The sequence below is a fragment of the Populus alba genome, chromosome 10 (genome assembly GCF_005239225.2).
Source record: "Populus alba chromosome 10, ASM523922v2, whole genome shotgun sequence".
NCBI classification, from domain to species: domain Eukaryota; kingdom Viridiplantae; phylum Streptophyta; class Magnoliopsida; order Malpighiales; family Salicaceae; genus Populus; species Populus alba.
This window is the reverse complement of record NC_133293.1, coordinates 19,586,610-19,612,920: the sequence shown is the minus strand read 5'-3', so window position 1 is coordinate 19,612,920 and position 26,311 is coordinate 19,586,610. Positions and strand designations below refer to the sequence as shown.

Sequence of the window (26,311 nt, the reverse complement as noted above, 5' to 3'; positions counted from 1 at the left end):
TTTTCTGTCAATAGCCATGGGCTTGGACCTCTATACTTTATGAAGAACAAACAAAACAAAGCAACAAAAGAAGGTCAGGGAACAAAGATATCTGGATCCAAAGTCTTGTATAAGACATTATCTGATGACTTGGAACCGGCGTGCGAGCTTATTTGGCCCACCTTTTGAGTTTGTTTGTTTATCAGTAAAACATGCCATGCACTCGAGTAGACAAGGAATTCTCAGCTTAGCTCAAGAATGCTTTAAAAAATATTGCTTAGATGTACCAGCCTTCACATGAAACTACATGCAACTGACACGTTTCCTTCATATTTCACCAAAATGAACTTCACTGCCGACCACTGTAAGATTTATACAATTGTTTCACTAATGATATCATGTTTCTTCTTACATTCTCTTCGCCTCTAAACTAATGTTTTTGTTTGATGAGCAAATAAATAATGGAAATGGGCTCTACAATGGCTGTTAAAAAAAAAGACAGATACTAATCTACACCCTGCCTGAACTTGCATTCGTACACAAAAAATATCTACCAAACCAACAAGCAGGAGATTTCAAGATCTACCTATCATTATAGTAAATCTGCAATTCTCTATTCCTTGTCGTGTGCCGAAATGCCATTAGTCTCCTGCTCAACACTTGGATTCTGCACCTCATTCGAAGGCTTATCATCTCTTGCATCCTCAACAGTAGCGGGTTTCCCCTGTTGAGTTCAATTCGAATCAGCAACGTTAACTTTTGTTTCATGAGAAAAAATAGCACCTTTAGTTAAAAACAGCCAACAGATGACTCTCTCACAAAATAAATACAAGGCCAGGCACTATGGTCCACAACAGATGCTGGTAATTAGCTCCACCAGACACTATTTTAGCCATAGTAAAAAAAGACAGTTGAAACAAGTACACAGTCGGGGGTAAACCCTCTTGGGTATCACACCAGAGATCTAAGAGAGATCCTGCGGAGGCTAGGCAACTAACCCTCCTTTTTACTCCACCATTTGACAAAGAAAACAAAGCAGAGTAACAAATAATCAGAATGACGGAGGGCATTCCCAAACAGACACATTATAATCCTATTTACCTGTACACTGCAATGTGTAGATGATGAAAGCATTCATGAATTTAAGGGAGCAATAAAACAATGAAATTGAACCTTGTTTCGGTCACGCCATCCAAGTCCAAACGGCCGAGCCAGTAAACCAATCTTTCTTGCAGGTATATCTTGTGCAGGCTCTTGACTTCCACGTGTTTGTGAATCTAGATGTGAAGATCTACAAAGCAAATTTATGTTTCTTATAAGCACCAATATCATCCAAGTAGGTAAAATATGCATGTAAAACAGACATTACTTCATGCATGGAATAAGCCACATACAGTGATGCTCATGAATGCATGCCAAACCCTGGGGATGAACAGGGAGATGATAAGATTCAAATAGAGCTTATTTGTCAGCATTGAAAAAGCACCTCTTTAGCATTAGAACAACCTGCTCATCCCATTATGTTCATTCCACCCCACTCCATTTTAGCATATACCAAACCAAACCCAGTGATAAATCAAAGTAAACATTACCCAATACAATTCAAGGAATGGTGGAGGATTAAACCCTGTAAACAAGAAAACTAGGACAGCACAAAGGTATGAGAAACTTTTGGCACTAGTAAAATTGACTACACACCGTGGAGAAGGTTGTGCTTTAAGTTGACCAGATTGATACTGCAAGGTGGCCTCCAACATTGATTCTGCCATAACCATTCGTTTCTCCATTTCAGCAAGTGACGCAAGGGCCTGTTCATACTTTTCCTGCATATATATAGTTGTTGGAGTGAATAGTGAAAGGAAGAGACATAGAATGTCAAGATGAGAACAGATCAATTAAAGAGTGACATCAAGGGCTCTGGTGCGCTTCTTGGTGGAGAGGGAGCACAACTACTCAATAGGGCAAGGTATTATGGTAGAAAGGATAATCTCAATCATATCAAGAGTGTTCTGCATCTATTCTAACATATAGAAAGAGTGTTGTTCCTACTTTTATGCAGAATTCTAACTTAAACCTTCATATAAAAGCACTACCTTCCAGAACTGGGGTAGAAAAGGATTCATCACAAGTTCCTAATAGTTGATATAAAGATAAATTTGATATAATTGCATTATTTATGAGTTCTAGCTCCAATGAACATATATGAGTCAAGCAATGACTAGTATAATCGGTATGTTCGGCTTGCAAAAATGCAGGTCAGGAACATCACACACATCATCTTAAAACTGTTAAAGACTTTTATTTGAATGCAAATTACATATAAAATATGAAATTAAAGAATAGAGCAAGAAATTATAAACCTGAAGCACTTGAGCAGCAAATCTCTGTGCTGACGCATCTTGCTCAGCATATATGCGAGCATCTTCGGTTACCTTTTGCTCTTGTTCCACCCGCATTAAGACCTACATAAGTTGAAAGTGAGCTAGTATCAAGAAAAGAACAATCCAAGATTAGAGAGAAGAGAAGATGCAATCTTCCCAAAATGAACAGATTGACCACGAAGCAAAAAATAACCTGCAGCATGGCATTTTCTTGTTCCTGCTTATCAGCAAGAGCCCTCCGCAGCTCAGAAACTTCTTGGTCTAACTGTTCAACCTGAAGATCAGAAGAAGCTCAGACTGTAATACAACATATAATCAAGGCTAGCCAGAAAGGACTCATCCGGCTTGATAACTGATTAACTGCATATTGCATAAAATTGCAGCCTAATGTCCAGCCCAACACTAACCACTGCATGATCATAATTTACCCTATTGCTACCATCATTCATGGGGAATAGGCATAAAATGAAGCAGATTCTAACTACAATGTGAAATCGCCTTGAGAAGGGAACTAAAAATAATGCAGAATAACTGTGGATTTTGTGTAATTTCAATTCCCTGGGCCTTGCAAGAAGATCAACCATTTCTCATTTAAAGAAGAAAGTCTGGACATACCCTAGCACTCAATTGCCGCCGATTATCCTGCTTGACCATCTCCATCAAAGCTGTCTCCAACTCCTCAGCTCTAACAAAGAATTGAAATTAACAGAATTAAATGCAATATTATTGGAAAACAATTTGACTACTTACACAGCGACTCTACATCAAATTCTGCAAACGAGGACTTCAGAAAAAAAAATTTCTCAAAAGACTGCCACTGGGAGAATAATTTTGTTATTACTGTTGTTTCCAAAAGAGACTGCCACTTGAAGACAAAAATGTAGCATTTTTCACTCTGCCAGAGACATGGTGCCCATACAAAACTCTGCTTAACTCACCTATTCTAAAGCTATTTATTTGGGAATGTTTAAAAGATCTGGTCATGTGCGAACTGTGAATTCCATCCACACAAAAGCTATATTTTGGAGATCAAAATAGCTAGTTGATAGTCACAAAGCATGTGCTAGCTTTGCACTAGTGGGATAGTTATGAAGCAAGCACTAGCTTTGAGCCTGAGTCCTATGTTCAGACCCTCAGCTCACTCTATGCAAGATTCTCCTGCATAGCTCATAAATTATAACGTTTCAGAAAAGCAGCCAATTTAATATAGCATATGTAACAGCAGTTTTGCACCTACCCTAGCCAACCCTCATGTATCCTCGTACTAACTCAGCGAATAGACTTGCTATTCTCTCTTACTCATGAAATGCACATTGAAGAGTGAAGGTGAATCAATGTATCCCTTTCGTTACAATCACTAAACAAATATTGCAATGGACGGAATAGTGCAATTATTTCTTAATAGTATAGCACTCAGCAGCCAAAATGGTACTAAGACACTCAACAGAAAGGCGCATTAGCACAATTGAATTGGAAAAGTGCTAACCTGAGTACAATAGATCTTTTCTCCTCTAGCAACTTGCACAGTTCATCCTTCAACCACACTACCTGCATGTAATTCATATATTAGTAATCAAAGAAGCGGCATGACAATAGAACTGCACTTCACAGTCTAAAATTCAAAGACTATATCACCTAAACTTGTATTAATGTCATTAAATAATGGAATATAAATTCCAAGTTTCATGATGGTTGCCATGAACAAGATAACAAAGGGGAGTGCAAAACAAACCTAGAATGAAAACCCAACCCAGTCCCATCCGTAAATGAAAACACTTGATAATGAAGCAACTGCACCTACAAGTTCAGCATATAATCCGCATGTCCAGTTTGAACTTTGCTGGTTGGAAGCATGATGTTTCAAAATACAACAAATTGGTTCAAATCAGCTCTGATCAAGAACCTCTAGATCAACAATACACATTTCCCTCCCCGGTAGTTTCTCCAGAGGTTACATTTCAATAGAGAGGAGTCACATGATTGTTCCAAAAGTCTATATGCCAGTGTTTACATAATTATCTTCCAGCACATCATTCCAATCAGAGCAAAGCACATAATGTTCCCCCCCCCCCCATATCGCTTAAAAAATATGCCCACTCCATTCCAAGAACAATTTTTGCAATCAAGGTCAAGCTGGTGTAACTAAAAGACTTTAGTAGAGAAGGGTATATTTAAAAGAAGGATGATCTATATATTTTACATTTCTACAGTTTCTTCTTCACTACAAACAAAAAAATATGCAGTCTTTGACCCAAGGGGATTCTGTTGATAAACATCATATGGACATTTACTGATAGGCAATCATCATTAAATTAGTAAAAATTATGTATTGAGGAAAAGATTATGCTCGAGAAAAGGGGGTAAATGTTTGCCTACCTGATCTTGAAGATCTGGAACACTATCTATTTCTGTGTCCCCTGTCAAGCTAATAAGAACTTCATCAGCATTGGTGGATCCAGACTCTGAACGAGATAATTCACCACTAGTCTGTTTTTTTGTTTCCATCAGTAATGACTTAGGATCATGCTTGAAATTATATAGCTTAGTTGCCAGACCCTGAGAATCCCTCCAAGCTTGAAGCCCCTTTGTTCTTTCCTCAACTGTAGTTATAACAGCTTGCCGATGCTTATTTCTCAGCTCTTGTAATCTGGTTTCATTTACATTTTGGTAACCCATGCAGGCTGTGAAGACAAGTTGACTGCTATCAAATGTTGAGCCTGCCAGTGACTGTAGTAAAGTAACTGCATCTCCAGCATCCTTAGTGGTAACTAATGCAGGGCCTACAAAAAAACTGAACTAAATTAAGTTCCATAAATTATAACAGCATCACTTCATGATTGGAAAACCAAGTTATTGTCTGCACAGTAAAAAATAGCAACTCAACATCATTTTTCAGTACCATATAACTCCATCAAAGCAAGTGCTGTCCTAAATAGCATGACACGGTTTCCTTCATAAAGGAGGACATCCCAGACTCGGAGAACTGAAGTCAGGAGAAAGCCGTCAGATGTCAATCTTGTAACTAGGGCACAATGCCATGAGAATAGGAATGAAGAAATTAGGAATACAGCCAATGTTGAAGTGAAAAACTTTATCATGCAATGTTAGACAAACTTAAGTTCATATCTAATAGTGTAAAACCTGACCACTTTCCCATGGTAGCATATTCATGAATATGGAAAGGAACCATGGCCCTGTAACCCAAGCAACTTGCACTCCCAGGTAATCAAGATGGTTGACTGCACCAAAAGTAAACTTGGCATAAGAACTCACTGAGGAAGCATCATCAAAGAAAACTTATATGAGTGTATAAATGATGAGGAATGGAACAAACCCAATTTAGGAAACCTTTCGCGCACCAGCTCCTCAAAAACAAGTTGGTCAACCTGACAAATGGAACAGCTTATCAGATACTTATCCATGTCCACCCACTGATCTGAGTGTCATTCACATGTCTTGCAAGAGTAAAGGCACATATATACAGAAAGGCAGATTTATTGCAAGCACTACCTGTGACTCTATCATTTCCTCCGAGTAATAGCCATCAAAATAGTCATCAATAACAGCCATCAGTGTCCTGCAAATAAAACCAAAATTTAGAAGCACAGCAATGTCAATACAAAATATAAATCCAAAAACAGTGTTCCCTGTCATGTTCCAATACAAAACTACAGCACTGCTCTTCTAAATACAAGGACTGTCAAATTGGAAAAATATATAATGTCAACCACAGCTCAACCCTTCTAAATACAAAGACTATCAAATTGGAAAGATATATAATGTCAACTAAATTTCAAGACCTACCAAAAGGCATTTTCTTCAGGCATCAGAAGTAGTAACAAGGCAGCAAAAAAATTCATGGCCTGCACACATATTGAACCCAACAACTCATTAGAATTCAATGGCAAATAAAAATACCAGAGTTATTCAAGTTGAATTACTTGTTTCTTGGGGTTAAATTTGTTTGCACTGACAGTATAATGCAGTCAAATCACATTTTTGATGTTGTAAGTTCTGTCTTATGTAATAGTATCTTCTTTATTCGAATATATCTCATAAGTTGAGAGAAAATTGCACTTCAAAGTTATAATAGTTCTTTTAACTTAGCTGAAAGTAACAGCGATATGCTGTTACAATTGCAAGCTTATCTTTGCAATTAGTGTACTGCCAGGACTTTAATATCATATATTTGTGATTTTGAGTTTTACATTGATGATAATTTTCACTACATGTATCATATCTCCGGTTAATGATGACGTTATTGTTCAGAGTGATTTCATGCTGACAATTATAATAAAAAATTCATCTGGAGCATTCAGGAATCGCTTGATTTTGGCCAATCATCTCATTTGTGTCTGCTGAATTTATAATGAGAAATTTTAAGACGTTGGCTAAATCTTTGTTAGGACGCAAATTGTTCTTATTCACAGCTTTGTTGTAGATTTTTCATCTTCTTCAGGAGTGTCACATAATTCATCACACACCTCCAGATGTAATTTCCTCTCTTTTTTTCAGTGAACTGGCAGGCCAAGCCTTGCATGACAAAAGTTGATTTCATTGAGTACCATAAGTTTTCAATTACCTGACAGTACCCAACGGAGGGGTTATGTCGAGCATATGCTGTCAGTAATCGCCTCAGAGCATTTCTACCATCATTGTCCAGTGCAGGATGACCTGGGAAAGTTCTAGGCAAATCCTGCATATGAAACCACTAATAGGTTGGTGACTTGGATTGAGAATACCAAAGAGACTAAAGTAGGTCCCATTCTAAATTGAAAGACTCTGCATGTCATTACCTTCTCGATCTGACCTTTCCATTTCTCTTGTACACAAACAGTGTCAGTAGTTGAACCTTTAGTAGTACTGTCTGACTGTTGGTCTGCATGATTTCCGGATTTAGTTTCTGAAGCAAGCAGATCCTGGTAATAATTCTCCACTCGGCGTGCCCTTGCACCCACGAATGCTTGCCAGAGCTACAATTGAGAGCATAAATCAATTTTGAAGCTTATGCACCATGAAGTGGACTTAATTTGAGGGGGGGGGGGGAGTCAGAATATACCTCTCCCCTGAGTGCCATTGGGACTCCTCCGCGTACAAGGACCTCCAGCTCTTCTTTCCAAGGAAATGAAGATTCTAGAGGCAGCGTGTCAGGAGCAGTACCTGTGGCAGGGGCACTGTCACTGGCAGGGGCATCTTGAATTAGATCTGATCTTTCCACATCATAAAACTCATCTTCAGAATCCTCTTCAGGTGCTCCTTTTGGTGATTTAGCATCTTCAAAAGGAGGTACGATCCTTTCTCTTTTAGCCTCTTGCTGGTCTTTTGATTGATTGCCTTTCTTCTTGATGCGAAGGCTCATCATATCCTCAATGGCATGAAGGGATGGTCTGATCTCGGTCCAAATTTGGATCCTATGAGTCTTTTTACTGGTTGCTGGCTGTTTCTCCTCCTTTTCTGTAACATTTTCCAGTAAAACATCAGAACTAGGTTTCTCACCATGTATATCAACTCCTTCAATTTTCTTCTGTGAGCCATTTCTGGTCTCTTGTTCTTTTTCTTCTGCATGCAATTCCTTGCTATCTTTCTCAGAAGATATCCCATTCATTGGCAATCGAACTGAATCTGCCTGCTGTTCCAGGAAGGTTTGCCATCTATCCGATCTTTCCTCCTCTTCCTCCTAAAATCACAGGTGCATCAGAAAAGCCCATAACAAAAAAAAAAAAAAAAAAAAAAAGCTATTCTCCTTGGTAAGAGACTGCTTTCTCTCAAGCTCCATTTGGTTGCTTAAAAAATATTAGGAAATGCAGAATTGCAGATAAATTAAATTTTGGATAAAAAATTCCAGATCAACAAGGAATAGAACACAACGAGCCTCATTTTTCAGTCCTAGTAAGGTTCGGAAATTCGCTGCTCTCAATTATCAATATTTTCACTAATCTTATAAATGGCATGGATAGGAATGTTCAAAATTAGAAAGAAAGTATAACAGAAGCAAGCAAACCTTGTAGATATTAGCATATTCTCTGTATCTTTGTACATGCTGCGGTCTCACCGCAAATCCATACGCATCCCTGTCCACATTAATATCTATTAACAACATAACACCTCCACAATAAAAATTCAAGCAAATTCACAATGACGAACAAATCACAAAAATACATACAAACACTTCAGTCAATCAGATACAAAAAATAATAATTATAACTCTAAAATAACAAATCGAAAAACTCAATCAAGCCAAAGTTAATTTTTTAAAAAAATAAATAAAGTAGAATTTACCTGCAATAAACCTCGAAATCTAGCTGACTCAAACTAGACAACAACAAATTCCAATCAAAACTCCAAATCTAATCTCCATGTCTCTCAAAATTACCTCGATACACACTCAAGTTTACTGAAAAAATACACTGCATTTCACACTTGATTCCTAAATTAAGCCAAACATCACGCATTACACTGTGACAGTAATCAAAATTCAAACAAATCAAACTCGATCATAAACCAACTCAGTAATAAATCAAGCTAATCAAAGTCAAAGAGCAGTCAAGAAATAGTAATTATTAACGCGATCGATCAGGGAAATGTGTCTACTGGTGGAGTTCAATTCAATCACGGCAGCAGAGGGACCGGGATTTGATAGATCATCGCAAGAAAAGGAAAGAAAGTGACGCGTGGTGAGAGGAGATAGGAGTGGATTTAAGATGTACCTCTTGTGTTCAAAGCCGGGGAGAGGGTTAATAGATTTAGTTTGGGCCTTCATTTGCTGGATGAATTTGATTGGTCCGTTTTTTAAGATTATCTGTTGAGAGATTGATGCTGGCAGAGAGATCTCACTCCGCGACTGATTTTCAGAGAGAGAGAGAGAGAGCGTGCGCGTTAGTGTGTATGCGCGTTTTTGCTTAATAGCGTGGGCTTTGTGAGAGTTTAAGAGAAGGGGGGGAGTAGAGTGATGTGTGTATATCGAGATTGGCGTTTACATTATTACGTGGGAGATGTGTGTGGTGTGGGTTGCCGTTTTTCATTTTTCCCTTTCTTTAAGCACGGAGTTCAAAGAGGCGCTTAACGGAGGGAGACAGAGGGGTAATTTGATGTCTATATTTTGCTAAATTTAAGGGACCCACGATGTGGAGCGATCGATCAGTCAGGAGCGGCTGTGGACGATGACGACGAGATGCCAGATGGATGCTGGTATGTACCGTGAGCCGGTACTGCTACCTGAGGTTTTGTTTTGTGTGGTGTTGTGTTGTGTTGATTATGAATCTAATTTTGGGAAATAATAAATATTTTTCCTATTGATGCTAATGTTTTCCATCAGTGCTAAATTGCAGGTTTGGAATAAAAAAATTTATTGATTAAAAAAAAATATTACTCTGAAATATGTTAATCTAGTAGTAAAAGAATTTATAATTAAACAAAAAAGAATAAATGGGAAATTATATAAAAAAAAACAATTATTAAAACAAAAAAAAATGCAATGAAGCTATGATTTAAGCCAGTCAAGTGGGAAAAAGTAAAAAAAAAAAAAAAAACAACCGAGATAATCATGCTAAATATACAAGAAAGAGACTAAGACAAGTAAAAGAAAAACAAATAAAAAAAGTTTAGTTTTAAGTAAATTCAACATGGAAGATGAAATTATAAAAAAATTAATTAAAAAAATAAAAATAAAAACAATTAGTAAATTGAGCAAGCCAACAAGATCATGTGACCCAAGTTAGGTGAATAAGATAATCCAATAAAATACAAATTATCAAAGATTATGAAGCTCACTCCTGAGACAATTATATGTTGAAAGACAAGATGAAATGGATATTAATTTTTTTACAAAAAAAATATCCAAATAGATATTAAGTCAAGTTAGGCTAACTCATCAAACTCATGGTCTAGATGATGAGATCGTGATAAATGAATAAAAAGAAAATTAAAAAAAATCACAAAACACGGTATCAAAAACTTCAACCTCGATGGATGAGACTAGAAAATAATATCAATTAATGACTAATCTAATGTTGAATAATAAAATTTAAAATATATATAAATTTAAAAAAAAAATTATAAAAGTAAATTCAGCAAAGAATAATTGTGATGACTTGGGTCTTTTTAAAAATTAGTGTAAAAATATATAGAAAGCAAAAAAATAAAAATAATAGAGCTTGATATCTAATTAAACAAATATATAATGATAAAAACTGAAAAAACATGAGTTTGGAAAAATAGAAGAAAAAAAATTGAGGGAGCCTTGTAAATCCTTGTTAACAATTCATGAAATTTCAAACCTAAGCTCAATTAAAAGGTTTAATCCCTAATAAATTTAATGTCGAGATATGAAATTAAAAAATATTAATTTTAAAAAGCTACACAATTTTATTTTTTTTAAAAAAAAAACATGGCTTGAATATATTTTAATAAAGTGTTAAAAGAATTGATAATTGAACAAAAAATAATAAATGGGAACTTATAAAAAACACAACTATCAAAACAAAACAAAAAAAAGCAATGAATTTATGATTTAAGCCGGACAAATAAAAAAAAAACTCAAGTAAACACGTTAAATATGCAAGCATGAGATCGGGATAAGTCAGTGGAAAACAAATGAAGAAAAATCTAGTTTAAAATAAATTCAACGTCCAAAGATAAAATTAAAAATAAATAAAAAAAAAAACAACCAATAAACTAGGCAAGCCAACAAAACCATATGACCTGATTCATGTAAATGAGACAACCCTATGAAACACAAACCGTCAAAAATTATAAGGCTCGTTTATGAAACAATTTAATGTTGAAGGACAAAATGTAATGGATATTTTTAAAAAACAAATGTCTAAATAGATATCAAGTTAAATTGTGTTAATATGTCAAACTTGTAATCTAAGTTATGAGACCGTGATAAACGAATAAATAAAAAATAAAAAAAATCACAAAGCCCGTTATCAAAAACTCCAACCTCATGGATGAGGTTGAAAAATAAAATTAACTCATAACTAATCAAATGTAAATTTATGAAATTGACAAGAAAAAAATTAAAAAAATACATCAGAATAAATTCAACAAAGAACGACAACTAAAAAGAGTCATTATAACTTGAGTCTTTTTTAATATTAGTATAAAAATACATTGAAAACAAACAAATAAAAATAACAGAGCTCGATATCTAACTAAGCAAATATACAATGATAAAACTAAAAAAACACGAGTCTTAAAAAATAAAATAAAAACTAGACAAACCTTCTAAATTCTTGTTAATCTCTAAAATTCGCAACTTGTGAAATTATAGACCAAGCTCATTTAAGAGGTTCGGTTTTTAGTAAATTTAATGATAAGAGATAGAATAAAATAAAAATATCAATTTTAAAAATTTGTCAAGGTTTTTAAAAAATACCAATCAAAATAATAAATATCAAACTTGTCAAGGAAAAAAACTTCAAGGGGTAAAATTATATATATAAAAAATCAATTTAAAAAATCATAAAACATAAAACAATATCAATAAAAAAACAAAGAACATGCTAACGAGATTAAAAAAATAAAGGGGGTGAAATTAAAAAGAAATTTCAACATTGATAAATTATTTAAAATAAAACAAACAATGTTTAAAAGAATATGGATCATGAACGAAGGAATAACAAGTTGAAAGGCGATGTTGAGATTTTAAAATGACAAGCATTGAAATTGAAGAACGAATACAGAAGAATGTGAAAAAAAAGAGTTTGTTGGCATCAAATTAGAGATTTGTTGGCAACACAGGTCGCCGTACCATGAAAAGAATATCAAGAGGATTCAAACACCACCTTTAAAAGTAATTTTTTATCAACGAAAAAATATGCACGTGCAACCCATTTGCTAGTGTATGCAAGTTTTTATAAATAATATTCAATATTTATTTAAATACAAATTTTTTTTTTGAGCCAACTTGATATTAACAAAAAAAAAAAAAAAAACGATGAAAAAAACCCAAGAAGACAGTTTGTGTATTTTTTTTCTTTAAAGATAACTAAGTATTTTTATCACGTTAAAAAATAAAAAAATACTTTAAAGCACCGAATGTAAGTTTATTTTTTTATTTATTTTAAAGGTAATAAAATAATTCATTGTAAAGTAAGAAGACTAACATGTCCCCGTATAATCTAAAAATAACAACTAAATCACGATGAAAATATAATATTGCCCCATTCATATTTCAAAGGTTTTATAATTAAAATGGAAATCCATAATGAATAATAGTATGCAAATAAAAACACAATAATTTCATTAGAAAATTTAGTGTTTTTTTTTTTCATTGGAAATCAGTTGAGGCAACGATGGTCTTTTTCAGTGAAAAATATCATGTTTGTATTCCTTTACAGTATTATTTTTCAAGAAACGTGAGAAAACTTTAAGAAAATAATTAATATTAATACATGAAAAGGTTTGTCTAAAAACATTTTACTCGTTTTAAAACAACATGAAAATGTTTTTTTAATGGATACTGTAACATATTTTTGAGAAAAAAAAATATTTTTCTGAGTGAAAAAGTTTTTCAACAGCTTTTAAAAAAAATACACTAGGTAGCTCTTGAGTGTCTGGGATTAAGTTTTAAGTTTTTTTTTTTTGTAGATAATTAATTTTTTTTGTAAATTATTTTATTTAATATTTTTAAATTGTTTTGATGTGATGATATTAGAAATAAATTTTAATATTTTTTAAATAAAAATATTTTTAAAAATAATAATTATTATATTTCTAAATATCATCTTACTACGATCGAGAGGTGTGGATCGTGCAGTAGATAATCTCTTCATGCGGCAACGACTGTGTCGGCAGCCAAGCATAGGATATGACTTGGAAATTCTAAAGAGGTTTTTTTTTTTTTTTTAATTAGCAAATTAAAATCATAAAAAAAATAAAAAATCAATTTTTGACCCAACAGCATTTAAACCAGCCACGTTACCAAACAGTACCTAAATATCTATACCGATTGTAGCAATCAGCAGATGGAACAGATATGGATCAGTGTGTTTTCCTCAAACAAGTAGCCCAAAACGCCTTTCACTGGTATCATATAATCACCAGCTAGTACGGGAAAAGTTTTTTTTTTTTTTAGCTATGACCAATTTAACAACCATCTTCGTTGTTTAATTTGGCCCATTTGGTATTTTAGTGTTTTTTAAAATTTTATTTTAGCTTTAAATTATTATAGTTTTTTTTTAGAATATCTCGCATTAAAGTTCTTTTTTTCACTTTTAAATTGTTAAGAAAAATATATACAATCTTGGTAAGATTTTTTGTTTTAGAATGAGTTTCTTAGACCATTAACAAGTTTATCAAGTTGTTTATCGTATTTTTAGGTGTTTCAAGTGCAAAATTGATTAACAGTTCAGTTGTTAGATTTGAAAAAGCATCAGCTCCATTTTATAGGCTACATAATGGTCAAAAACTGGGCAATATAGATGATTTGTCATCTATTTTTTTTTTTAAATAGAATGAACATTCGCTTTAGATGCAAAAAAAAAAGCCAGGTCACGGGGCCTAATAAAATAGGTCAGGCTTGCCGATACCAACAATACCTAACATTTTCTCCTTTTCTAATAACTTTTTTTCTATTTAAAAAAAATTGTGCATTTTTATATTTTTTTCAATTTCTCTCTTTTATTTTGTTTGTAAAGTCTTTTTTAAATGATAATTATTTTTTTTATGCATTTATTTTTTAAGAGCTTTTTTTGATATATATATGTATAATATATATATATATATATATATCTTTTTTACATGTGAAGTTTAATTTTTTGAATAAAATATATTTATTTCAGATAATATTTATAATATATATATATAGTATTGTGTAGTATTTTTTTTTCTCCCTGTTATTTTATGAAATTAATTTAATGTGTGTGTTTATTTCTTCATCACTTGATTGAATAAAAAAATTATTTTCATAAATAAATTTAGCAAACACAATCATGTAAATATCTTGTATTACAAATTTAAATATTTTGATCTAAAAATATCTCTTGATTTTTTTTAATTTTAGTTTCACTTATTGTTTGTAGCTTATTTATTTATTTATTAACATATATAGTTCTTAATTTATTTAATTATATGCATGTATATATATATATACATATTATTTTTACTTTTAATTTTTCTAATTATAGAAATATGTTGAAAAAGTTTATACATATAATTTTATTTTTTTGTTGAAAAAAAAATCTTTGACCCACGATGTCGACAATGAATTTATTTCTTTGCCTGTTCAAGATATTTGTGTTTGAGAGTTGAAAAACTTATGTTTATAGACGCGTGTTAAAAGTTAATTTTATTTGAAAAAAATATTAAATTAATATGTTTTAGTATATTTTATTAATTTTAATAAAATAAAAAAAAATTTAAAAATTTTTATTTCTATATATATTCAATGGAAAAACATTTATGAAATACCAAATACATAAAATTCTATTCATTAAATGTCTAGCATATTTACGACATTTAAGGACACTAGCAGGAGGACAATACAAAAAAATCAGAACTTTATTTGTTTTTTGTTGCAATAATCAAATAATACTAGAAAATAATATAAATAATATATTAATATTTTATATAACAACACAAATTTTGATATTTTAAATATTTATTTGATAATATATCAAAATTTTATTGATAAAGTAATTATAAGTTTAAATCTCACCGTTCTTGTTTTATTTGATAAAAATTAAGTATAAGATAGTGTAAATCTATGCAAGTTGAGCTTTTACTTAAAGAATCATATTAAAAAATAATATAAATTATATTTTGATATTTTATTTAATAATTTAATTTTTATATTAAAAAATTTATTTGATAAATAATTTTAGCATGTTACTGTCACTTGTAGCATTCCTTTTCATTCTTGCAATTGCATACCAAACAAGTCATTGATGCCGATAGAAATGCAATCATTTCATGATAAGTTACCAAGAGAAACCTAATATCCAAAGAATCTTCTATTATATACCCGGCGAACAGATACAATCGTAGGAAATAGAACTTAATAAATGGGACAAAATTGTCCTCTAATAAATACACGAAACAGATATTTTTGTTATTATTACGATACGAGTGAAGTTATGAAGTGCTTTCCTCTCCGTTGCCATGACTAAAACGACACATCAAGGTGCCTAGTTTCGGGACTTGACTGATGCAGTCAGAGTACAGGGACTAAACCGACATACACTGTACAATACATGGACTAGAAAAAATAATAATTAAAAGCTAAACAGCATTAAAAAAAGCCGATGAAATACTAGAATCCACCCACCGAATCAGGACCGAGACGAAGCCAGCTTCCAAACTGAAAATCCAAAATCCACCCCCTCAAATTAAAATCCCAGCACAAAAATAAAAGAATTCAAACCCCTTCCTAATTCACCACCACCGTCACCACCGTCACCACGCCAACCCTTAAACTAGGCACGGCAGTTTCACTCCTCCACCACAAAAAAATAGCCCACGCAACAACCATCACCTCCGCCACCAACCTCACCACATTTCTCACTCCTTACTCTCTCTCTCTACCCATAAATAGCAATAAAAGTTGGCGCACGTTAACACCCTGCGCACACCTCCCTTCAAATAAGAATAATAATAAAAGTACCCCCTGTTATTACCATTATAACACCACTAGTAATAATAATAGAAGTAATAAAAACTCTCCAGGATTTACGTTTCGTGGATGCCTTTCATTGCCCTCTCGCAACTCTAGTTCCTCCACTCGCTTCTCCAGACCCGATTCGCCGCCTTTAGCTTCTTCTCCCGGGTCGGGTTTCATGTCAGATATGGGATCCGAGAATAAAATCGACGATGTAGGTTGGTATAACCATGACAGCCAAGATCAACCGCTGTCAGCATCACCGTCTACGCAGATTCACAATCAACAACATCAACATTCTAAATTTCTAACTTTGCCTACCGTTTTAACCCTCGGTCGCGTCGCTGCTGTGCCGCTACTTGTTGCTAGTACGCACTGTTTTGTTTTTTTCCCGCAATGCTTACTTGTGTTTATTATTACTTTTAGGTCTTGTGATTTTGTTTATATTGGTTAACGTATTTGAATTTTTTATGGCAATTTGGCGATTTTTGTTGTAAAAAAATAGAAATGTGTATTAATTTAGTTGAATTTAATGACAGTTTGAGTAGTAGATTTTATTATGGAAATATCTTTTTGATTATTATTTTTTTGCAATTTATTGGAGGCATGAAATTAGTTTATTTTTTTGGTGGTTAAAACGCGCATGATTTTTGAATTTATGTTGAATTTTGCTTTCAGTTCTAAATTCCGTTTGAATATTTTTTACTTCCAGAAATAATTTTTAAATGGTACTTCAATTAGAGGGGTCTGACGCTGTAATTTTTGTGCCGTAGCATTTTATGCGGATAGTTGGTGGGGAAGAACTGCTACAACAAGTATTTTTATTGTTGCAGCAATCACTGATTGGCTTGACGGGTACCTTGCACGAAAGGTTTGTAGTCTTTTGTTTGATTAGAAAGAGAGTAAATTTTATTTTGATGTTATTATGTAACTGGTTAAAGCTAAACGCTTCGTTGTGTTTCAGATGAAGTTAGGCACAGCTTTTGGTGCTTTTTTGGATCCGGTAGCTGATAAGGTATCGTGTTTTTTCAAGCCTAGTGGGATTACTATGCGTGTTTCATGTAACTTATGAGAATTATTCGTTTTTTCTTATTTGATTCTTTTGTCTATTAAACGCAGCTTATGGTTGCTGCCGCCTTGATCTTATTATGTTCTAGACCTTTGGAAGTTGCAATGTCAGGAGAAGTACCTTGGCTGTTCACTGTACCTGCAACTGCAATTATTGGCCGGGAGGTAATGCATATATTCTTATTGCCTTTCACCAGTAATTCTTTCATCTCCATAACCAACAATAAGATCATGTTTTGTGTGGCATTTGCTCATTGGAGTTTAATGATTCATTTTCGTATGTTCTTTGGGGTTTGTGAGGAACTCAATGGTAGTCTGTTTTTATTGTGATTGTGAATAATGTCAATCATCTTCAACCATAGACAATTGCATCGATGAATCATTGATTTTGTAATTTACTTTATTTTGTTATGTTCCTAACCCCTCCACTCCCACACGCCAATAGCATGCCTTAGTTTCCCAAGTGCCTATGTCACATGCTATTTTATCCAATTTTTATTTTTATTTTTCATTTTCTTTTTTCTTCCTTCAGGTAATCATACATTCTTGTGTGATGTTACGGGTCATGTATGATTTGATCTGACCAATTGAGTTGCCTTTTGTTTGTAGATAACCATGTCTGCAGTTAGAGAATGGGCTGCTTCACGGAATAGCAAACTTTTAGAGGTTTGTCTGTTATTGTACAAGCTCCTCAACCACATCATTTCTTTTTAAACTTGTCAAAAAAATTTTGCCGCTAAGAATAAATGCTCTACTATTAACTGTGATTTATATAGAAATAACGATTCCTGTTCTCAGGCTGTTGCTGTAAATAACTTAGGGAAGTGGAAAACTGCTACCCAGATGATTTCACTAACTATCCTTTTGGCTGCTCGAGACAGCAGGTCCCACCTATTTTTCTTTCACATTGTTCTTCCTGCTATATGGTCAACTTGAAGATTAGTGTGTCAGAAGTTTTTTTGTGTCATTCCCTGTATCTTACAACTTCTTTGTTTCCTTGTCTTTTTTCTTTCTTGTGCAGTCTTGAAGGGCCAGGGATTTTAGTACCTTCTGGTGTCATTTTGCTTTATATCTCAGCAGGTCTTTCTGTATGGTCTTTAGCTGTATATGTGAGTAAGATATGGAAAGTATTGCTGAAGTAGTTTAGCAGCCGTGCTCTGCATTGCTTATGCATGCTCCCGAGGATGCATGTGGATGACACAGACACTTTATACATATCCCGTTTTAATGCTTAATCACTGATTAAGTTCCTCAAGTAGGTGGCGATTAGGGGGGAAGATGTTTCTTTTTTCTTGGGAAGTTCCTCGTATTAAGTTTGCATCTGGTGTGGAGGCAGACTCCCTGTCCTTTTAGGGTTTTTCTAGTGTTTTTAAAATCTCAAAGGCTTCATGTTAGTTTGTTATACCGAAGAATTGTGAGGAGGTAGATGTTGAAAGTTGAAACAGAAAAAGCCTGATCAGAGCCATTGATAGTGTTGATCTGATGCCTCCTGGATCATTGATGCCATGAGTGGATGCTGGTAGTATCACATTGTAATTTATTCGCGATGGAGCTGAAGAAAAAATATCGTCCATTCCAATGTAAACAAGAAACAAGAATTACAGAGAATTAAGAACTTGAATAATTTATCCGATGTTTTTGTCGAGTTTGTAACTTTTATCTGAGATGCTCCTGCGGATAATACTCCAGTGAGATGCAATGTTATGATCACATCATTCTTATGGCCTGTGGCATTTCAGCATATTGCCAGAATCGAGTCACAGTGATGACTGATCTCAAGTTTTTTTTCAATCTCTAATGGAAGTCATTAGACGATGATTTATCCTTGTGATGTAGAACCAAGATAGGATCACCAAATCAAGAGAGTTACCATTACACCGAGAATCAATCTTCGTGTTGCAAGTTCGGAAGTGCACGTGGAGGCTTTTGCACCTGGCAGGCCTGTCTTGTCGAAATAAACTTGCAATTCCGGGCAGTCCAAGCACGCGGTGCATAAGGACACACGTACTATATGCACAACTAAAACATAGAAAATGCAACACGCACCATGGTAAAGATGGATTGCTTGTTCATTTTTACCTTTATAGGAAGAAAATGCATTGACAAAGGATAAAAAAATTCAGCAATTATTCCATTTTATTATACTAGCATTGTAAATTTGTAAGCAAGTGAAGTAAACGAGAACATACCTTGTTATTCCATAAAAAATGGTGGTGGGTCTGGATTAGAAGTAAGAGCTGGTGAAAGAACTTCTTTCGCACCTCTGTACAGAATTTTGAGAAGGAAAAAAACCCTCAAAGTCCGCAAAAAGAATGGAAAAACACTCTGCCCTATTTGATTGCCAAATGGAAAAACTATTTATCTTTCCTTCTCTCAGCAAGAAAGCAGCCAAACAGACACAAACCACCAATCTAATTAATGCAAGCATGCACATGTAAGGACAAGTGGCATGCCCTTGTTGCAGATAAGGAACTGGTTCTGTTTTTGCTTAGTTTTATGGCACTAGCGTTTAGGAATCTTGCTGTTTTCTTGGAGGTCAGATCGAAAGTCAAACGAAGAGAAGGATGTTTTGAGGATGTCAGCAGTGATGAACTACTGAAATAGTTCATAGGCAGTAATGCGCCATTGTTCGTCGATCGGTTGTTTTTTTGAAAGCTAGTTAGGTTCTTGCATTTAAAACACACGGAAGGAAGCTTGCTTCGGAGAATCCTAAACTGAGTTATAGATATATATTTTTATTTAATCAACGGTAAAATATAATATTTTTAGTGGAAGCTAGTATCAATCGAGATATAGATACATCAAGACACTGCAAAAACATCAACAAACCTCCAAGTAAATTTTCTTGTTGCCACTGAATTTACCCATGCGGTTCCTGTACTATGAGGACCACATACAGGGGAGATCTTGTTATAAGGGTGAGCAAATTCGGTTCGGTTCGGTTTTTATAAAAAAAATAACTAAATCAAAATTTGTTTTTTTTAAAAACCGAAACCGGTTTGAACCGGTTGGTTTCGGTTCGGTTCAATTTTTTAGGAAAAAAACCAGCTTGGCTCGGTTTTTCCGGTTTTGGCTCGGTTTTTTTTCGGTTCGGTTCGGTTTGGTTTTATAAGCCTAGAACCAATACCAAACCGAACCGGTCGGTTTTTTCAAAATTTTAATCAGTTTAATTAGTTTTTTCTTTGTTCGGTTTTTTCAGTTATTTTTTTCTTGATTTTCTCGTTTTTGCTCACCCCTATCTTGTCCTCCTTTCCGGTCTATCTCAGATCACTATGCTTTTATAACCATGGGCTAGGACCATTATTGACATGGGTGGCACAATTCTGTATCAAGATACAAACAGTACAGCCATGCTTTTCATTTTAGAAGGTGGTATCCCATGGATTATAAAATCATGTACAAGCCTGAGGCCTTTTTTTTTTTTTTTTTGATTTAATTGATTTTTATTTTATTTTTACCTCTTAATATTATATCAATTAAAAATTAAGTTTTGTAAATTTTTTTTTATAAAGATGTCTCAATCACATAAACCGAGTTTAATGTTTAGCGGATTGACTCGAGTTGTTTATTTTTTGATATTTTTTAATTATTTTTATAAATTTTACCCTTTAATATTGCGTTGATTGAGAATTGAATTTTATAATTTTTTTGGATTGAATTTCTATATGGTTATGTCAACCTCACGATATAAATTACGGATATGACATGTTAACATGAGTTAATTTAAATTAAATTCAATATATTTTTCTTTTAATATTTTAAAAAATTACCGTCGTGAATTTTTTTTAACATTCAAACAATCATCAAGTTTTTTTTTTTTTACATATCTAAGTTAATTTAAATAACACTGAATTAATCTTAATAATAACTGAATATTTCTTTATGCTATTTAAAAAAAAATGATTTGGGAGATTGTGACAAGCAAGTGGATTTACTCCCCACTTTATCATATATCATTTCGGCAGAAAGCAACAGGAGATGGTGATAAAGTTGATTAAAAGAAAATTCATACATTAGTCTCCGGGATGCAAAAGCTAGCCCCAGGATTCCCGCGGTTAAGAAAAAGAGAAGCACAATCAGACGACACGCAATAGTTTCCGATTAGAGTACTAGTCAAGGAAAGCTTGAAAAAGGACAGATGGCAGACCCAGATTCACACAAAAAACGAAAACTCTGTGAACTAAAACTGAACAATATTGTGAACTTCACTCTAAACGGGGTTATTTTTTCTAGTTCTCAAGGCAGTCGAGGAAGACTATAGATTATCAAGTATCATATGCCAACAACCAGACAGCTACTAACAAAGGTTTTTTGCTTAGGTATCTCTCTGTCATGGCATCAACTATACTTACCTAAGTAGGTCTTTCAACAAATTAAAGTAGGTTTCTGAGATGCGTGGCTATACAATTGAAAAAACAAGGGGGTAATTCTTTAAGCTCTCTCCTCTTCAAAGAAAAAATTGTTTCTCAATACAAACGAAGAAATGGGGATAGAGTGCAGGAATTCTCGAGCTAAGTGTTGCCATTTCCAGAGACACCATAACCTCCCTTGATGGAAATTAGGGGCCCGCGGAAGGAGCTGCGGCTGACAAGATTCGAATCAAGAAACAAAACTATGACTGTGATATCGTCATGAAAATGTCTCCTGACACCACGGTCAATCTTTTTCAAGTCTGAATACCTCATTTCTCTTTTCTTTGCTGCTTCACGGAGTGCAGCTTTGAGAAGTTTCCTTGCAACACCCTGCAAAAACAAGGACAAGTTGAGGTCTCTTCATAAGCAGAGGAAAGGATGATTCTGAAAGTTCAAAGAAGTCATCGTTCCCTGAACATGATTACAGACAGCCATAAACACAGCAAGTGACATGAAGGCAAAATAAAGTTGAAATCATAAACAGCAATCCTACATTACGTGGACAGCTGTGGACAAAGTCAACTGCCTCCTGATTGCTTAGGTGCTCCCACAGGCCATCTGATGCAAAGATAAGAAACTGATCTTCAGGGTAGAGTTTCTGCACTAAAATTGTTGGCTCAGCTTTAAGAATCGGTTTATTGAAGGGTTCAGGCAATCTAAATTTAGCTAACAGAGGCTCTCTGTTATACTCCGCCCTTTTCAAATAGGCATCACCTATAGATCTTGAGATCTGTGGAAGAAACAAAGATTTGCCAATAGATTAGATCGTAGTATCAATAATCAAGAATATAAAATGCCACCAATTTATCATCATAGAAATAATAAGAAAAGTCCAGGAACCTAGTGGAACATAGAAAAGGTCACCTGAATCAGACCCTTCACGCGCCAAACCTTGTTCTTTAGAACAACAATATGTGGATCATCGGGGTGCAATGAATGCAACTCCTCTCTCACAGATTCTATACTTGCATTATGTTCATATGATAACTGAACTGCTTTGATCTCCTTAATGGCCCTTTCCAATCTTCCTAACACTGCCCGGGAATCTCCTGCATTTGCAATGTAGAGAACACCACTGCATACTACACCTACCAAACAACACGCACCAACAGAAGCAATCTGTGGCTTATGTAGCCACTGGTTCTTCACTAGAGAGAGAAATTCATCTTCTGTTGCCAAAAATGCTTTGTTGATAACATCTGCTGACATTCCATTGTTTTCCGACGTGAATTCTGCACCATGAATAGCTGTCAAGTCAGTAAACATGTGCATTAGCTATATAAACAGGAAGTTAAACTAGGCAGAAAAGTTTTTTTTTGGATAAAAGAAAATTGTATTAAGACATCAACCAAACAAATAGAAAAACTTGAAGGAGAATAAGCTATCCTCCAAAGAAAGGAAACTCAGAAAAGAAAACCATTCATAATAAACCAGCCCAATCCCACTCGATATCAAATTAGGAAACACCCCTAAAAGCACCTGAAGCCCGACACCACAGGGAAGAAAGAAAAACTATCCACTCCCATAACAATTGTTTCAGAGAGAATAAATTTCTGAACACTCTGACCAAGTACAACAAAAAACAGCACGGAAGATGCAAAACCATGAAGTCCTAAACTCTTTCCTCCTCCAGAACCAACAGAAATACCCCAAAACCAAGTCAGAACAATTAGTCTGCCACCTTCTGCACAACCACCCAAGACTCTCCACTGAAATTGAACAATACCCCAAAATCCACAATCCACATATCCAGAAAATAATAAAACATCCACACTGATAGAGAGGGACAGGGAGAGTATAATACACCAATGACATTGGAAAGGCAGTCTGCATTATCAATTATGGCAATAACAAGTACTCTAGCAACTCATTGTAAAGGAGGTGCAGTAACAAGAAAATGAAGTTTCAAGCTCAGAACATGAAGGAGTTGATGCATCCATTGTCATTATTCTAAAAAGATTGTTTAAGTTGGAGTTAGTTTTTGACTTTCCGTCAATCTAATACAACATATATATATCTAGAAAAGATCTTTCCAGCTGACAAAATTTTTGAATTTCCATTAATCTTATATAACTTGCGCATATTCTGAAACTTCTCTCTGTCCCTGATCGAAATCCAAGTAAAAAGATTCTTTAAAATATCCAAAAATCACTTAGATAATTTTGTTTTAACCTGATCATGCAAAAGCAGGTTTTTCAAGAAAATGTGGCCCCAGAGGAATCTTGATGGTGGATGTATAGTATTTGAGAGGGTAAAACACAAAGAGCAATTATCTATCATATTCATGAACTTCCAAATAGCCCAAACATCAAGATGAATGGAAAACAAATCATTACCATACATGCAAAACTAGATTTCAACAGTGATAATCATGGAACAATCATAGAAAAATCAACAGACCAGACTGGGATTCCATGAATGACATGATACAACCATTTGAATAAGAATGAAGTTCATCATAGACGAGTAATAAAAACTTACTCTTGATGTTTTCAAAAAGGCGTTCATTTACAAACCGGGCAGCTTCTGGACCTCCATGGCCATCATAGACTCCTACAAATGTTCCTTGAGGACCTGGGTCAACTGAGCTCATTGGCCCCGATTCAAGTTGACTATAGTCTTCCAATAGATTGTTCGCTTGAATTACTGCCATTGAAAATTCCCCATTAACATGCTGACCTGAATCTTTGTACCATAACAAGCCCTCAGCTCTACCAGCAGCATCCCCACCATTACTTGAATTTTCACCCTCGACGGAAGGCTTCCAACAGGGTGAAACAATTCTCATCAATGACATTGAAACCATCACTCACATATTCTCTCCCAAATAACCCAGAAATCAAACTATTCCACGAATCAGTATCAATAAGTATATAAGAGACTGTTCTTGGATCTTGTTTCTCACCAATCTCTAATCCCGCAACAGATGTATCAGAAATCAAACCCGCATTGAATGCAGACACCATTAATCTGCAGAGGGTACACTATTATGAAACCAACGAGTATGTCCAAAAACTTGCATTGATGATTTTGTATGTAAATCCACGGGCCATACATCTGACAAGTATTTCACAATACAACAAATGATGAATTGTGCATAAACTACATAGCATGACATTTAGGGAGGAACCAAAACGCAAGAAGCATTACCTCATCAGAGATTCAAGATACAACAAACTCATTTCTGTGCAGGTCCAGAAACTGCACAATATGGGCTTAACAAAAATTCAAATTTCAACACACCATCAATCTAGTAAACCAAGTGAATTTGCACATCCATAAACTGCATTATGCGGAGTTTAGGACATGCAAAACCAAAATTATGTCGTCATGGCATGGCCACGATATTTGAGAGAGAAGTTTCAATTTTGAGACAATTATCAAATGCAAGCACCATCAAATCGAACATTTTAATGATTAAGAGGCATGAAATGAAAAAGACCCAAAACTTACAATCATGGTACATTATAAACTATCCGACGATAATTCTTTAACACACCTCGGGAATCTATATGTAGTTGCCTTGAGGGATTCTGGTCAATCAAATTGCAGACACCACCAACCTGAAACATAAAACAAACGGAAAAAAAACAGATAATGGGTACTGTCCAAGCAATTAAAAATTATGTCTCGAGACCAAATACCCTTGAAGGAATCAAATTTGACATGGGTTTGTAGTAAAATTGGATAAAGGAATTGCATACAATTTTTTTTTCTTCTTTTTTGAGAATCAAAAAAGTTCCTGAGCATACCTTGTCATCAATTTCAAAGGGCAAAGAACAAAACTTTATGATCCTTCAATGCAGAAGCCTTAAAATAAAAGCTAAAAGGCCTAAACTTTGAAGGATTTACTAGATGAGAGAACCCAAGGGAAGGGATTTTAGATGTTCTAACAAAAAATAAGGTTGTATTAAAAGTAGATCTAGAGAGAGAAAGACAGAGACAGAGAGATTGTGGAGTTGTGATTGGTTAAGGAAAGAGAGGACTGTAATTATCTATACAGCGAATCTTGGGTTTTAATGGAAATCCATGATAAGAAGGTCGTCTTCTCTGATTCCTCAATGGGCTTATTAAGCTGTGATTTTCAGTTTTTTTTTTTCTTCAGTTTTTGTTTTTCTAATTTACTTGCCTCGTGGGAGGGTTTTGACCTTGACCTTGCAACTAACCATCATTTCAGGCAACTTTTGCTCATCTTCTTTTCTCCTTTTATAGTAAAGGTAAAAAAGAAAATGATTAAGGTTGGTTTTCTTTTGTATTTATTTTTATTTTTGTATTTTTATTTTTAAAAAAATATATATTTGAAAGTTGAATTGATGATAATGATTATTATTGGTTTTAAAACATGTTGAAATGGATTGATAAGATGGTTCTTGTATATACTTGATTTTTTTAAAAAAAAGTTGAAAGTCAGGAGCACTTATAATAAGCCAAAAAATAACATTTCATACATTTATAAAACAATGAAAAATATTTATTTTGACAGTGAAAGCTACTTAAACGATTTCACTTGTGTCTGGCTGTTTTTTGAAATAAAAAATATCAAATAAATATATTTTTAGTATATTTCAATAATTTTGAAGTGCTAATATTAAAAATTAAAAAGTATTTTAATATATTTTTAAATAAAAAATATTTTTTTACCATAATATAAACACACACCAAGTATAATTTAATTTTAAAAAAGGAAACATTCAAGCATGTGATGTTAATTTTTTGACAATGAATCTTACCGGGAGTTTAATGAAATTGAGATTTTAAGTATTTCTACAAAGAGAAACAGAAAAGAAATCTCATATTCATTGAAAACATATAAAAGATTCCTATCAAAGTCATAATTTTAAATAAGATTATAGTTTTTACGTATTTTCTCA

At 33.9% G+C, this 26,311-nt stretch overlaps 3 protein-coding genes across 6 annotated transcripts; 1 reads left to right on the top strand and 2 right to left on the bottom strand.

Moving 5' to 3' along the window:
* Positions 1-311: 311 nt before the first annotated feature.
* On the bottom strand, positions 312-9,428 carry LOC118059915 (uncharacterized). Its single transcript, XM_035072926.2, has 18 exons — positions 9,068-9,428; positions 8,362-8,431; positions 7,420-8,037; positions 7,157-7,333; positions 6,943-7,056; positions 6,165-6,223; positions 5,871-5,937; positions 5,695-5,746; positions 5,507-5,599; positions 5,260-5,343; positions 4,737-5,140; positions 3,847-3,908; positions 2,976-3,045; positions 2,554-2,634; positions 2,340-2,441; positions 1,678-1,802; positions 1,153-1,270; positions 312-703 (listed from the first exon to the last, which is right to left on the bottom strand). The coding sequence occupies exons 1-18, from the start codon at positions 9,118-9,120 to the stop codon at positions 593-595; spliced, it is 2,460 nt and encodes an 819-aa protein (XP_034928817.1). The 5' UTR covers positions 9,121-9,428; the 3' UTR covers positions 312-592.
* Positions 9,429-16,000: 6,572 nt separating this feature from the next.
* Positions 16,001-18,685, top strand: LOC118059914 (CDP-diacylglycerol--glycerol-3-phosphate 3-phosphatidyltransferase 2). The gene is made up of 7 exons (XM_035072924.2): positions 16,001-16,328; positions 16,734-16,831; positions 16,925-16,975; positions 17,080-17,193; positions 17,638-17,694; positions 17,827-17,912; positions 18,050-18,685. Exons 1-7 carry the CDS (start codon positions 16,139-16,141, stop codon positions 18,168-18,170), a joined length of 717 nt encoding a protein of 238 aa, XP_034928815.1. The 5' UTR covers positions 16,001-16,138; the 3' UTR covers positions 18,171-18,685.
* A 2,495-nt stretch (positions 18,686-21,180) lies between these two features.
* LOC118059912 (probable protein phosphatase 2C 38) lies at positions 21,181-25,546 on the bottom strand. Of its 4 annotated transcripts, none has more exons than XM_035072921.2 (6): positions 25,193-25,546; positions 24,591-25,003; positions 23,922-24,410; positions 22,305-22,687; positions 21,934-22,170; positions 21,181-21,770 (listed from the first exon to the last, which is right to left on the bottom strand). In XM_035072921.2, the coding sequence occupies exons 3-6, from the start codon at positions 24,244-24,246 to the stop codon at positions 21,540-21,542; spliced, it is 1,176 nt and encodes a 391-aa protein (XP_034928812.1). In that variant the 5' UTR covers positions 24,247-24,410; positions 24,591-25,003; positions 25,193-25,546; the 3' UTR covers positions 21,181-21,539. The 4 variants fall into 4 exon arrangements, with proteins under 4 accessions (XP_034928812.1, XP_034928811.1, XP_034928810.1 ...); XM_035072920.2 differs by having other exon boundaries at positions 24,894-25,003; XM_035072919.2 differs by having other exon boundaries at positions 24,940-25,003.
* Positions 25,547-26,311: the final 765 nt, after the last annotated feature.